At 44.1% G+C, this 15,644-nt stretch overlaps 1 protein-coding gene across 3 annotated transcripts in view; it reads right to left on the reverse strand.

The window, feature by feature from the left end:
- Window positions 1-15,644, reverse strand: part of USP9X (ubiquitin specific peptidase 9 X-linked) — a 221,787-nt gene that overhangs the window by 26,499 nt on the left and 179,644 nt on the right. For all 3 annotated transcript variants that reach the window (XM_050936447.1, XM_050936446.1, XM_050936445.1), the window contains 2 exons: window positions 13,215-13,440; window positions 6-135 (listed from right to left, as the gene is read on the reverse strand). In XM_050936447.1, coding sequence (XP_050792404.1) covers window positions 6-135; window positions 13,215-13,440 — 356 coding nt within the window. The remainder of the gene's footprint in view (window positions 1-5; window positions 136-13,214; window positions 13,441-15,644) is intronic.

Below are 15,644 nucleotides of genomic sequence, written 5' to 3' on the forward strand. Positions count from 1 at the left end.
CTTACCTAGGTTGGCATACATCACAAACAGGTTGAAATACTGTTGCAAATGGCGCCCGTGCTCAGACACTTCCCTTCTAAGAAGGTTTAGTACTGCTCTCAGCAAGTGATCACTCAAACTTAAGTTATCATAGGCCTGCAAAACAAAAAAGTTTTAATATTAATGGCAGTTCCTGAACAGTTTCTATTCAGTAAATCCATACATAGGAGCTCAATACCTGATTACACTGTCAGCCTATTTAGGTGTCATTTTTCATGCAGCAAACTAGTATAAGATGAAGCCCCTTTAAAGTGGAATAGTAAAAAAAACCAGGCCTATGAAATTCTAAGACAGCTTCAATTACTGGGTCCCAAGTGAGAGAAATAAGAATGCTCCACAGTACTCGACAAAAGAAAAATATTCACTGCTTTCCTCTTCAGATGCAGTACATACATTAGGAAAGACAAGTGCCCAAATAGTTAATTTTTTTTAAATCAAAAATGTATAATTATAAGAAAAACCCATTCATAACTAGTGAGGAAGGAGGATGGCCAAGCGATATTCTACGATAAACAGACTTAAGGGAAAAACAACTGCTTGCATGTATTTTGATCTTCTACAGACGTTAAGAACGTAAGACAGAGCTGAACTATCAGAGAATAAATCCAGGTATGTATTTAAAATAAATGATCTGTATATTTGGAATGTGACCAATCATCATAAATAATGCAATAAAAATAATCGATGTTCCTTAACAAGAGTAAACAGCCTCCAATAAAGTAAAGAATTAAATATCATCACTGTTAATTCCCTGGAGAAAAAATTAAGAGTTAACAATTTTAATAATATTAAGTAAAAGTTCATATACCAACATACTGAAAAACCTCTCCAGATTTAGCACTGGTACTCATCACTATACTACTTGAACACATCACACGATCATAGCTGGTAAAAGTGAGGTACCCTTGTGAACTTCATTAAGTCTTTGGCTCTTCTCCCTTTCTCTGGTTATGGGAAGCACTATCTGAGTGTGTAAAAAGCAACAGAGAGTCCTATGGCATTTTATGGACTAACAGATGTACTGGAGCATAAGCTTTCGTGGGTGAATACCCACTTCGTCAGACGCGTGTAATGGAAATTTCCAGGGGCAGGTATAAATAAGCAGTCTGGAGATAAAGAGGTTAGTTCAATCAGGGAGGATGAGGCCCTCTTCTAGCAGTTGAGGTGTGAACACCAAGGGAGGAGAAATTGCTTTTGCAGTAGGCTAGCCATTCAGTCTTTGTTTAATCCTGAGCTGATGGTGTCAAATCTGCAAACGTTTCCTCCCCCCTCCCCCAATTTTACTGACGACTTTTTGCGGGGAGGAGGGGGATAGGGTGAACAGGATTTGACTGTGGCCAGGGCCGGCTCTAGGTTTTTTGCAGCCCCAGGCAAAAAATTTGCCAGCCCAAGCTCCGAGAATGCCAGTGCCCAAGCAAAAAAAAAAGCATGACCGGAATGCTGCCCCTAGCACGTGCTTGCTTTGCTGGTGCCTAGAGCCGGTCCTGACTGTGGCAGAAAAGATTTATCAAAGGATTTGCAGCATTCCTTACACGTAGTCACACTACTGATTAGACCCATCTTCTATATAAGTTTGTTCACTGGCTGGGTCACCTCAACCACCAACAGCTTAACTCCAGCTCCGATATGCTTCCTTCTAGGCTTTGAGATTTTCAATGTCCAAGAGTTTATCTGTCTTGGCAGGTCAGAAACGAGTGACATGGTCTCTAATATAGCTGGGATATGATCCCTTAGTGGCATTCCCAATCAGGACCAAGGCCCTGAACTGGCATGAGAAGGAGCAGGAGCCAGTGGAGGGAGTAAAGTACAGGAGTGCTGTACTTATGGCAACCTGTCTTATGGAGGAGAGAGCAACTGCATTCTGTGCAAATTGGAGCCTTTGAATTGTTTACATAGTCAGCTTCTGACAGTGAATAATTCAACCTGGAGATGACAAATCTCTGCATCACTGTGGCCACATCCTCATCTTGAAGGAAGAGGTGAATTTTCCTAGAAAGCTGGAGGTAGAACATGGTGTTTGTCAGTAATGCAATCTGATTATGCAGGCTCAATGATGAGCTAAAAAGGACCCCAAAGCTTCTCACCCCTTTAATGAATTGTGTGTGTGTGTACCTACACAAAATTAGATATTTTTCATTGTTGTATGCAGTGTTGTAACCGTGCTGGTCCCAGGATATGAGGAAGACAAGGTAGGCGAGGTAATAGCTTTCATTAGACCAACTTCTGCTGGTGAGAGAAGATTTAGAGCTATACTGAACTCTTCTTCAGGTATGTGAGAGAGAGAAGCTTTCAAATCTACCTGAGAAAGAGCTCTGTGTAACTCAAAAGCTTGCCTCTCTCACCAACAGAAGTTGATCACCAAAAGATATTCTCTCACCCACCTTGCCTAATATACAAAATTAAACAGATGGTGGAAACAGTTGGTCATTCAATCCAGAAGATAGGACTTTATTGTATAGTACTGAAAGGCCAAACCTTGCTTCATTGCAAAGAACTGCCAATAGTAAGTCCTCAGAGTTTGTGGTTCTTTCTGTATCATGACAAAAGAGCAAGCCTCAAGATCATTCAGGGCAGTCCTGAAATGTTCTAGTCTTCATCTAGGGATTGGTTCAAACAGTTCCCATCCACCACCTTCTTGATTAATTTTCCTATAACGGTGAGTTGCAAGACTGGATGACAGTTGGATGAATGTTTAGCCTTTATATATTGTGTTATACATCTTCAAGTCACTTCACAAACACTATCAATCCTCAGCGTCTCTGTCATGAATTATAAGTAAATGGTACTCATATTTTGAAGAGAGGAAGTGAAGTAAGAGAAAAGTGACTTGTCCAAAATCCAAGTGGGTGGCAAAGCCTCAAGTTGCAAAAAACAAAACAAAAAAAACAAGTTTCACACTCCCAATTCTGAGCTCAAACAGCCGGAAAACATGGTCTTCTGCTTCCTTCTATGACTTCAGTGTCAAGTGATAGCTTCCCTAAGCAGTAGCTGTACCTCAGCATATTTCATGAAGTCAGCTCTGTACCCTACACTAAGGAATTAATAAATCTATCCAACCTGTTACTAACTCAGTGTTGACTTTCACTAGCCATCATCAGCTAGGATTTCTACCCACAGGCTTAAAATCCATAATGTATTCTCCAGACACTGTGAGATAAGACTCTACCAAATAAATGCAGTGGATGTATTCATGCCTTCTCACTTGGACAATGGTCTGTCTACACTGAGACAAACTGAACAATGAGACTTCTTGAGACACCAATTAACTAGACTTCACCAGAACAACAGCTCCAGTCAGTAATTAAAAACCATTTATATTTGCATTGATTACAGTTTTATGAAATGTTCCCTAGACTCTATTGAGTGCTCCTCTGGTCATAACTGCATTATTCACTGTGCTTGTGACTCATGGTCAGAACAAGCAAGGGAAAAGGCCCAAAGCTGAAGCAGCACTCTCAGCACTTCTAAAAAGTGTTATTCTGTGGCAAGCCATGACTAAAATAAAAAAAAGTTAACTCCTAACAATTCAGATGTGGCTCTGACCACCGTAATCTTGGTCAGCATCTTGGATTAAAGACTGGAGGTTCTGTCAAGTAGAGACCTAGCACGTTAGAAATAACCTCTGATCTGTGGAGCCAAGAGTGACTTTGGTGGCTACTAATCTAATTTTGCAATTGAATTTGAGGCATAAAAAGAAGGCACAGGAGTGTCTAAAATGTCTCTCAGTTATTGATACATTACGAGTCACTACAATATCTAGTTCAGGGGTCAGCAACCTTTCAGAAGTGGTGTGCCGAATCTTCATAAATTCACTCTAATTTAAGGTTTCGCATGCCAGTAATACATTTTAACATTTTTAGAAGGTCTCTTTCTGTAAGTCTATAATATATAACTAAACTATTGTTGCATGTAAAATAAATAAGGCTTTTAAAATGTTTAAGAAGCTTCATTTAAAATTAAATTACATTAAAATGCAGAGCCCTCCAGACTGGTGGCCAGGACCCGGGTAGTGTGAGTGACACTGAAAATCAGCTCGCGTGCCGACTTGGCACCTGTGCCATAGGTTGCCTACCTCTGATCTAGTTGATGACCTGCAACAACTTGAAACATATACAACATTGATGAAACTAATACTGATATACTGCATCCAGTTCTGGTGTCTACATTCTAAAAAGGATGTTGAAAAATTGGAGAAAATGCCCTAAGATAAACACTTGAGCCCTTTGTCTTTCAGTGTATCTAAAGAAGAACGAGGGTTGACTTCATTACAGTGTATAAACACCTTCACACGGAGAAAATATTGAGTACTGAACAGATTCTTAAATCTGGTGGAGAAAGGTATAACAAAACAATGTCTGGAAGCTGAAACCAGATAAAAATTAGTGCCTAATTTCTAAATTTAATTTACCAGTGAGAGTAGACAATCATCATCCATTGCAACAAAAGACCAAGGGAAGTGCTGACATCGCTTGGTAGCTTCAGATCAAAACTGGATGCCTTTTTGGAAGGTATGTTTTAGCCAAACACAAATTATGCTTTAGTCAAACAAGTCAGTGGGCTCAATACAAGGGTATCTGGGTGAAATTTAACAGCTTGTGATATACAGGAAGCCTAATTAGATCATCTAATGGTCCCTTCTGGCCTTAAACTTCAAGAATCTTGCTCCATAATCACATCAACAAACCCAAGAGCTAGGTGTCAAAATCTCGGACTCAGAAGATGACATCCATTGTTCTAGTCAGACAAAAGAATAACTCTTGAAGCATTCTGGCATTATGTGGAGCAGAGTCAAAAGAGATCTAAGTGAGTCTTTCCAGTTTTCCTTTAAACAGATTCCTGAGAGAAAGCTGCAGAAAAGTGTAGGTGACATTAGATGTCTGCTTTACTGAAGACCTTGAGATTACCAAAAGCCTGCAGAGCACAGGTAAAATAAACGGCAAAAGACAGAATGAAGTACCTTAAGTGCCAAGTGAAATAGATGAGTGGCCATTGCTAGCCTGGAAAAAAGACTTCTTTAAAATTTGTCCATGCTTATGGTTAAGGAAATTAGTCAAGTAAACGTAAAAGGTTCTGAAACCACAAACTGATTTGGAATAGTCCAGGGGTGGCCAACCTGCGCCTGAGAAGGGGCCAGAATTTACCTATATACATTGCCGAAGAACCAAAGTAATACATCAGCAGCCCTGCATCAGCTCCCCCATGCCTGCCAGCAGCCCTGCTGATTTTTCCTCATGCCTCCTGCAGGAGGCTCTGGGGGAATGGGGAGGAGCCAGGGCATAGCAGGTTCACGAAAGGGAGTAGGAAGGAGCGAGGGCCTTGGGGGAAAGGGATGAAGTAGGGGCAGGGTATGTGGCAGAGCCAGGGGTTGAGCAGTGAGCATTCCTCGCCCCCTGCCCCAAGCATATTGAAAGTTGGCACCTATAGCTCCAGCCCTGGAACTGATGCTTATGCAAGGAGCCACATATTAACTTCTGAAGAGCCGCATGTAGCTCTGGAACCACAGGTTGGCCACCCCTGGAATAGAACATACACATTGACAGACAGATTGACACTTGGGTTCCAATCCTGGAAACACTTGTGAATAGCCCCAATGAGTTTAATGGAATGACTCATATGCTTAAAATTACATACATGGGTAAGTGCTGCAGGACTAGAGTCTTAAATAAGCACTACAGCAATCATAATGGTTCAGGTGCCTTGGTATCTAACATGGCATAAATGAGGAGACAGAATGAGATACCCCTACGAGCTAATCTCTGGCAGACATCTAGATTTGAGGACATCTTTCCTCAACAGAGTCTGAATCACTTGATATTCAACTGATGGAAATCTGCCCTCAAAAAAGGTCAAGTATTTAGCAGCTTCGCAAACTTCCAGCTAAAAAGACAACAACAACTGATGCACTAAGACTAACTTAGTTATCTGTAGAACTGTAGCATGTATGGATCACAGTCACATATCAGGACCAATTGTACTAGGCACTGTACAAAAAGAACAAAAAGACTGAAAACTCTTCAAGGCAAGGACTAAGCAAATCTCAGTAGACTACAGTGCATGTCATATAGGAATATGGAGATATGCATTTACCAGGTCCACAGAAGTCCCCTTGAGACAGATGTTACCACTGAATCTATAGTCTCCACCTGGAATCTCGTTTTCTTCATCTGTTAAGCTGCTTGAGATCTAGAATGGCTGACCCTGTTCGCTTCTGGGCAATGAAGAAAAGGGAGCACAGTTCTAAGCATTTTTTTTCTAAGGGAACAGTTTCTATTGATCCTATGTCCAGGAGATGAAGTTACTCACCTTATGCAGTAATGATAGTTCTTTGAAACGTGTCCCGCTATGGGTGCTACGCTGTCAGTGTGTTTGTGTCCCTGAGCAGCTGATCAGAGAACTTTGGTAGCAGTGTCAGTTGAGCCAGCACATGCACTGCTTCCCACCTGCCATGGGGCTAGTTAGCATGCATAGGTGAACCCACCCCTCAGTTCCTTCTCTATCACAGAGTCTAGTCAACTACTAGAACTCCTAAGTAGAGGGGAGGAGGATGGGTCGTGGAGTACCCAGAGACACACATCTCGTAGAACCATCATTACTGCACAAGGTGAGTAATGTCGTCTTTGAGTAGTGTCTTTATGGGTAATCCATGGTGATTCCTGAGCAGTGCCCACCACTAGAGGCTGGGACTTCAGAGCTGAGTTTGATATAGATGATATAGCTGTGGGGCACCAAATTTGGTAGCTGGAGCTGAATCCTCCAGGATAGCATAATGTTCTTCCAAGGTGTGTGCAGATGCCTATGTAGCTACTCTGCAGTTTTCGGATATAGGGATAAAACGACGGAAGAGGAGACTGACCTTGTAGAGTACCTGCGTACTGAAGTTGTGTTGTTACATTACACAACTGTAACAGAGTTTAATACAGCTTGGGACCCACTTAGAGTCCTTGAGCTGAAATCATTGTACCTTTTGACTTATCTGTAATGGAGAGAGAGTCAGATTTTCTGAAAACTCTTGTCTGTCCAAATAGAAAGCCAAGGCTCTCCTCATGTCAAGCGCATGGAAGATGGCTTCCCTTTTATCCTGATGATGTTTGGAATAAAAGGCTGGAAGCTGAATAAGCTGATTCATGCGAAATGCGGAAGTTACCTTGGGAGTGAACTCTGGATACGATCTCAGCACGACTGTCAGGGAAGAACACCGTGAAAGGGGTATGCGCCGTCAGAGTCGTTATCTCCCCTATTCTTCCTGCAGAGTTGATGGCGATCAGAAATGTCGTCTAGATGGAAAGGTGAGTCAATGAACAAATGGCCATAGGTTCAAATGGCAATCTAGTCAGTCCTTCTAGCACTAGGTTGAGATCCCACTGAGGACTGGGAAGTCTGGATTGTGGGAAGAAGTTTGCCTCTGAGAAACCTCTTTGTAGTCAGATGGGAGAAGACTGAGTATCCTTCTATCTGCTGGTGGAAAGTTGCAATTGCTACTAGATGAACCTTTTGCAAACTAATAGAGAGTCTGTATTTCTTGAGAGTCAACAGGTAAGTCCAGGATTACCGGTAAGGTGGCTGTATTACAAGTCTCACCTTTGGACTAGCATCAGATCAGAAATCTCTTCTATTTTTGTAGATGGGTACAATGAGCAGTTCCTTTCCTCCCGTGTCTCCTCAGAGCAAGATATCTATGTGCTGGAACCATGAAGGAGCCATGCTTTGAGCCGCAAAATCCACAGGATGGAATGGAGAGTCTGTCTCCTCTTCTGCGATAGGTGGTTAGGTATGATCGAAATGTGGAAGTAAGCATCTTGGAGGTTGAGGGCCAAGAACCAATCTCCTTTTTCTAACGTTGGAAAGATCTTTGATAACGTGAACATCCTGAACTTCTGAGCCTTGATAAATTTGTTGAGGGCTCAGAGGTCCAGTATGGATCTCCAACTCTCTTTTTTCTTCAGTATCAGAAAGTAATGAGAATAGAAACCTTTACCCCTTAGATGTATGGGCACTAGCTCACCGAAGAGGGACAGCAAAGGGTGTTTGGAAGGGGGGAGGAAGAAGAAATGGATGGATTATACATCCCAGATCTCCAGTACCAACTGGTCGGAGGTTATCCATCCCGAGGTGCTGCAGAATGGAGGGAGATGTTCCCTGAAGGGATGGTGGAATTTTCCAGAGTGATGGAGCGGTGAGAAGAGTGTTCTATAAACACCTCAACCAACCCATCAAAACTGTCTTTTTTTTTCAAGGTGGAGGGTTGAGAGGAAGTTTGCTGAGATCTTGACATCTTCTGTCTAGGGAACCTGGGCTTCTTGTTTTCGGGGTCATGTGATCTCTGTGAATATTGAGCCGAATATTGTGATGAGCGGAGCTTGAATGGAGGCTGAGGACTACATTTTATTTTGTATCCAAGAGTATAGATCCTGAGCGATCGAAGGGTGGCCCTGGAATCTTTTAATGTGTTAAGGGAGGCATGGGTCATCTCTGCAAATAGCTTCATTCTTTCAAAATCATGGTCCTCCACAGTCAATTGGACCTCATTTGGGAAGCCAGGCAGATGAAGCCACAAAGACTGTCTCACCACAATAGCAGTAGAGATCAAACTAAGCTTGGCATAGTTTTGATGGTCATAGTTAGCCAACAAGGCATGACAGTTCACTACTGGGAACTGGAAGATGGCCGAGGAGTTCCTCCAAAAAAGGTCCAGGCACTTTCAGTTACCATCATAAGGGGTGGACTTAAACTGATTTTGGCATCCCTTAGAAATAACAGCATCCACAATGATTGAATTGGGAGGTGGGTGTGAAAACAAATTCCTGTGTCTTTCGCTGGCACATAATATTTCTTGCCTGCCCACTTGCAAGTTGGTGGGATAGATGCGAGAGTCTGCCATATTATCTGGGCAGGGTCCAATAGAGTCTTGTTAATAGGGAGGGCCACTCTGGAAAAGGTGGAAGAATTTAAAATGTCCACCAGCTTCTGGTGTGATTCAGTCACCCCTTGCAGAAGTATTTATAGTGCTCCTGCCACCCTCTGTGCCAAATCTTGGAGTAGTTTAAAGTTATCAGCCATGGACAGTGGAGGTGGCATCATCATCTCATATCAGATGAGAACAATGATAAGTGGGCTTGAGAAGTGATTTCCTCCTCAACTTGGGCCTCTAGTTCCTCCCTTGCCTGCTCAAGGGGTTCAGAGGCCCTTGAAGCAGCAGTTGAAGGAGGGTACTTCCTTGGCTACTGGTAGGCCACAGTAGAGATGGAGGCCTGTTACCTTTGGACCTGCCAAGGATCCCAGTACAGCCACTCTGATGGGAAGGGGCCCAGTGGTCAGTACCACAACTGCCCAAAACCAGGGAGGCTGTGGATCTGAGGGGCGGGTATGCCTGATGGCAGGTAAGAAGAGTGGAGGGGAGCCAGGTGTCGGTGCTGAGAGACTTGTACCGACTGAGCTGAAGACGTGGACCTGACAGCAAGGTCCATCTGTGCCTGGCGCGTCACCGGCAGCACCAATCTTGATGTCTGTACCGATGGAACCTTCTCCAGGGTGGAAAGATGTTTCTCATGCCTCTGTGGTACCAGTGCTTCTTTGCCTGCTCCCACTGGGTCTTTCTTTAGGCAGCCTGACTTGCTCTCTCCATTTGGTACTGCCTGTGCCCTGGGTACCAGATTTAGACGGCTTCAGCGTTGGTACTGCTAATAATGACTGAGCCGGAGATCACTTATGGCTTGGTTGTGGCTCGCTATGGGGACTCACATACCTTTTCTTAAAGGCTTTAGGTGAGTGGCTCATGGGTGTCTGCCTGGGCTCAACTTTCTTCAAAGCAGACGGTTGTGGACATTGGGACTCTGGACATTGAAGGGCTGACTCCATGAGTAGGAGTTACAGCCTCAATTCTCTGACTTTCCTGGATCTGGGCTTCAGTTGTTGACACAAGCCACATTTCTGTGGAATGTGTTTCTCTTGTAGGCAGAGAACACACAGCGATTGTCCATCGGTCACTGGTACAGATTCCTTACAACTGAAGAACTTCTTGAAGCCTGGAGAGCCGGGCATACCCTTGTTGCGAGGTAGTTCCCTTCCTCTCCTCCCCTACAGGGGCTGTCGGAAGACAAGATCCTTTTCTCCTGCCCCCGCCCCCCATTTTTTTTTTTAAAGGCAACAGCCAAAATAAAATGTAAATGAAGTAAAGAAAAAAGACTTCAAGACAAACTGCAGATTAGCAATTTTAAGAGAGCTAATGATCTGCGGACAGACAACTATAGTTCCATCACTAGCCAGGGCAGTTAAGAAACTGAGGAGGGTTTGCCAGCACACGTGTGGGCTAAACGGACACTACTACCAAAGTTCTCGAAACAGCAGCATCGGGACTCAGACACACCTTGAGTGGAGCACCCATACAGACACTACTCAAAGCAGCAGCAAGATATTAACACTGTCTTGCGTTTGAGGGGGTTGCTCAAGATGGGGATTGGATTAAGAAGGGATGATGTGGGGCCCTTAGTTCCAGGAAGTATCTGCCACCTCTCTCACACACTTGTCTGTGGTCAATCAAGGCCACTCTCTGAGAGGTGGGAAATATTGCCACCTAGATTCAGGTTTGGGTGGAGGAACATTTGCTTGTTCTCATAGTGGACTCAAAAGGGGTGGATCCACTTCTGGATTTTTCACCCCCATGCAGGGTTTCTGCCCTGATATACCCATTGTCTTTTGTTTGATTCCTTTGTGAGGAGGATGGACAAAGGCAGCATTTTTGTCTGTTGCTGGGTTTTGTAGTCTCTCAGACTACTGGGTGGGGAGGGACGAAAGTGTTTTGGTTTGGTTGTGCCTTCTGCCACTAGTTTTCCCAAAAAGGAGAGAGCCTGGGAATTTAGATAAACATATAATTTGTTTAGAGTGAGCATCAACCTTCCACGGACAAAGCCGGATGTGACATCAGGCTGCTGAGGTGGATACCATGGGCCTGACTGAAAATCTCATTGTATCCATTGAGGCATTTGCCATAAAGGCTGTTGCTAGTGAAAATTTTCTTACGTGTAGACCAAAAGTCAGGATGGTCTGTCTTTCATGTCCTTAAGGTCAATCAGCTAAAATGTTGTGGCTCCTGGAAAGTATGTAGCCGCTAAGGATGCTCTAAGGGTGGCGGATAAAGCCCCTTCTGTAGATGGCATTCACCTCTCTATTAGCTAGATTTTTGGTAAAGAAATCTCCTTCAGATGAGATTACCATATCTTTGCTAGAGAGCATCAATCTTTGGTATGTCTGTAATATTTTTTGGTTATTGCAATTTGTAATACCGAAGTACATGTCTGCTTATGCATTTACCCTTATCAGGGGTTTTCCACTCCTCTCTGATTACATCCTCAAAAAATGGATGTAATGGGACTAGTGTCTCAGGAAAGGATTTAGAAGGCAGGTTATTTACTTTTAGGCTTGTCCTTCTGCCTGTTCAGGATGGATCTCAATTGTGGATGCAACTTTTTGCACATGGTTTCAACCCCTGGGTGGAAGGCGGGGAGAAAGACCCTTTGTTGCATTTTTTTTTCTCTATTCTGCTCAGAGCATGAATCTGAGAGGTCCCCTTCCTCAGCAGTGGAGCAGCTGTCTGAGTTAGAGAATAAATCTCTCTCAGGAAAAGAAAAGGTATTAAAAAAACACCTTTTTGGATTTTGTAGCGTTTCTGGCCTGCTTTGCAAGCACTGCCACCTTTCTGTAGCTAGCTTTATATGCAGTGCCCTGAGCTCTCTAGATGTGTCTCCCTTGGTGTCCTCCCCTGTGGAGTCCCACTCCCTCTGCCAAGGGGATGGGATTTCAACGCTGGAGTTCTCCAATTCAAACTGGGAAGAAGAGGAACAGAGAACTTATACCTCATTTTGGGTCCAGGGGGAGTGCAAATCTGTAGATCCTTAAGGGTTTTCTCCTTCCAGTCCTGTTCTGCCCCAGGATTTACCCCCTGGGTTGGCCAGATATAGTTCTCCTCAACCTTGGAATCTCTCCCTCTCTGTGTTGCCAGATCAGACTTTTCTATGCTAGAATTGTAGCTTCTTGGGGCAAAAGGACCTAACGTGTGCGTCCAATTCAGAGACCCATGCCCTAGCAGTGCAAAGTTTGGTTGGTTGAGAAAAAGCAGGGCATAACAGACCCTCCAAAGAGCCCATAAAATCAGTCTCACAAATAGCACATTGCTTGGATTTAGCTTGGTACCTCTGCCATGCAGGGGCACCAGGCACCAAGGGACACTACTGTGCTGGCTTTGAGTGGTTGACTAAAAGCCAGCTAAATAGCTGATCTAGGAAAGGGAGAAAACAGAAACCTTGTTCCCTAATACATGAAAAAAACAGATACAAAAATAAGCTGACAAAAGTCAGGAGCAAAGTGAACCACCACATGACTGCTGAAGTGGAGGCAGACGTTCTGGCAGCACACAGAAGGCCAGAGAAGGAGGCATGGCTAGCACAGGCTGTGCTACAGCTTTGAAATGCCTCCAGAAACTGCAGACCAGAGGGGAATATCCCATATCTGAATTGTGGGAGACACTGGGCTACAGAAAAGAGCCAAGCCTGTGCTTTTGATTCTGAAGGTCCTGGCTTCAGACTCTGGCTGACATCTCATAGTGGGGGGGCCACATACAGCAGTTCTCAAAACTAAGAGCAGGAGACCACTAAGTGAAGAACTGTAAGTGGTTCTGGAGAATGGTTCTGCACTCAGTATCTGGTAGCGGAATTCAGAATCAGAGGACATTCCCACATTAATGATATGGACACACAAAGCATGTCTGCAACGATTTCCAGAAAGATCTACAACCCGTACTTCCTGACTTACTTCTGTCACTGCTTTGATACTTAATTCTGTAGTTATTAATCTGATGGAGTGAAGGCCTGTTTTTGGAATTGTAATTACTACATTAATTTTATGCGTCCAGACTGATCAGATAAAAAAGTAGTGAACTTTTTTCTTTTGAACTATATTGAAATCGTAATTTTTGCTGCCTCTAGTGTTGCAGGAGTCTGAATGAAAAACCAGAGGCTCATCTCTATTAAAACCAGGAGATTTCTAAGAAAATATAAAAAAAATTTGTTTATAAATAATTGTGCAGAGTTTGCAGCTTTGATGCTGACACTTGTTCCAAATGAACATTTAAACAAGATGCAAAACAAATAAGTAGGTGTTTAGACTGAAAACTGTGTAAATACCTGACTAGACGGTCCAGGAGAGGCAAAAGGTGAAGGACATGGTCCATCTTGCAATGAAAAATGTGCAATAAATACTATAAGCTTTGCAAATGCACCCCTCACTTCTGCACTAGGGCATTCCAAAAGATACTCAGAGAAGCGGTTTGAAACATTAAAAAGGACATTGTGTGCAAACCAAAAGCGTACATTCTTGCTGTGACGAAGGAGGATGCATAATGCATCATACCTGAAACAGAGAAGATACTATCACAGTTGTAATGTAACATCAGCATTAAAATAATAACTTTAACAGATATTTACAAGATGCAACCCTCATTTTCTATAGCATAAATGTCTTCCATTTGCTGTCCTGAACCACCCATTCCTTTAGAAATTGTACAGAAATCTGCTTTTTCCTCAAACACAGGTCTTTTTGATCATCTGTTCACATCTCCACAGAGAATGTGATTACTTACTCTGACTAGAGCTGTCTTAACTGTTTTGTTTACTAAACAGTAAAAAGGAACATACTGTAGTTTTCTTTCATACAAATTATTTTAAACGAAAGTACCGCAATTAGAGTTAAATATTAAGCCAGAAGGCTTTCATTTCCATCTCCAACACATGCCAAAAAGCAATATGTACCCCAACTTCATCAAATTTGCACTCTAATGTAGGCTCCCAAGCTGAGAGTCATCACAGACTCAACTCCTCTGTGGATCAGGCACAGAGGGGGAAGCATAACTGAACATTGGATTACACAAGCACCAGGTGGGTCAAGACAAATATGAAATGTGTATTTTGGTGATTCACACCATAATTTACAGTTTATTGTAGTTTCTAAGTACAAAACCTGCTTTAGAAAGGTCTTCTGATTGTGTGAATCACATGCAGTTGTACTATCCCCACACACAGATCAGCAGCAGGTTATGAGAACTTTTTGATCATCAGATTCCTAGCTTAGACCCTTACTACTTGAGCTACAGGAGTAAATACTAGTTCCTTTCTAGACCAGTCACTGGAGGCGGGTTTCACACCTTCCCCGTGTGTTAAACAACTATACCTCTACCTCGATATAATGTGACCCAATATAACACAAATTCGGAGATAACACGGTAAAGCAGTGCTCTGAGGAGGCGGGGCTGCACACTCCAGTGGATCAAAGCAAGTTCGATATAACGTGGTTTCACCTATAATGCAGTAAGATTTTTTGGCTCCCAAGGACAGCTTTATATTGGGGTAGAGATGTATTTACTAGCCAGCAACTTAGCACTGGAATTCTATTCCCAGATCTGGAATAAGAGTTTGATTTATGGTGGTTAGAGATTGACTAAACCAGTGTGGGTTAGCCTTTCTGAAAGGCAGTACGGTACAGAGCCTCAGATGGGTTTCTCATGTTTCAGATCTCAGCTCTTGGTTTAGGCCAGGGATCGGCAACCTTTCAGAAGCAGTGTGTCGAGTCTTCATTTATTCACTCTAATTTAAGGTTTCGCGTGCCGGTAATACATTTTAACATTTTTTAGAAGGTCTCTCTCTATGTCTATATATTATATAACTAAACTAGTGTTGTACTGTAAAATTAAACAGGGTTTTCAAAATGTTTAAAAAGTTTCATTTAAAATGAAATTAAAATGTTGGTCTTACGCTGCCGGCCCGCTCAGCCCGCTGCTGGTCTGAGGTTCTGTTCACCTAGGCCGGCAGCGGGCTGAGCGGGGCCTGCGGCCGGGACCCCAGCTGGCAAGGGTCCATCAGCCAGAACCCCAGACCAGCAGCGGGCTGTGCGGGGCTGGCAGCCAGGACCCAAAAGGCTGGCGGCAGAGGGTTGGAGTCAGGGCTGGGTATGTGGAGGGGGGTGTAGGTGTCAGGGCAGAGGGGGGGCTGGGTATGGGTGGGGGTGCCAGAGTCAGGGCTAGGGTTGTGGGTGGGCGGGGAATGAAGGAGTCAAGCAGAGGGCTGGGTATGTATGAGGGAGGTACAGGGCTCAGGGCAGGGGTCTGGGGGGGGGGGTGCAGTGCTCAGGGAAGAGGGTGTGGTGGGGGGTCAGGGCTCAGGGGAGAGTGCTGGGTGACTGCCCCCCTAAAAACTCTCAACCCCGCTGCTCCTTTTCCCCAACTACCCCCTCCTGGGATTCCTGCCGCCCAGGACCCCACCACCATCTAAGCCTCCCTGTTCCTTGTCCCCAGACTGGACTCTACCTCCTGTCGGTCCCCTGATTGCCCCAACCCTTATCCACACCCCCATCCCCAGCCAGACCCCCGGGACTCCCAGGCCTATCCAACTACTCCCCATCCCGACAGGACCCCCAGAACTCCTGACCCATCCAAGCCCCCCCCCCCCCAACTCCCTGCCTGCCCTAACCCCTTTCCACACCCCTGCCTCCTGACAGGACCCCTAGAACTCCCAATTCATCCAACCCCCCCCAGCTCCTTGTCCCTTGCCCACCCCCTTCAG

This window comes from Gopherus flavomarginatus, chromosome 1, assembly GCF_025201925.1.
Source record: "Gopherus flavomarginatus isolate rGopFla2 chromosome 1, rGopFla2.mat.asm, whole genome shotgun sequence".
NCBI classification, from domain to species: Eukaryota; Metazoa; Chordata; order Testudines; family Testudinidae; genus Gopherus; species Gopherus flavomarginatus.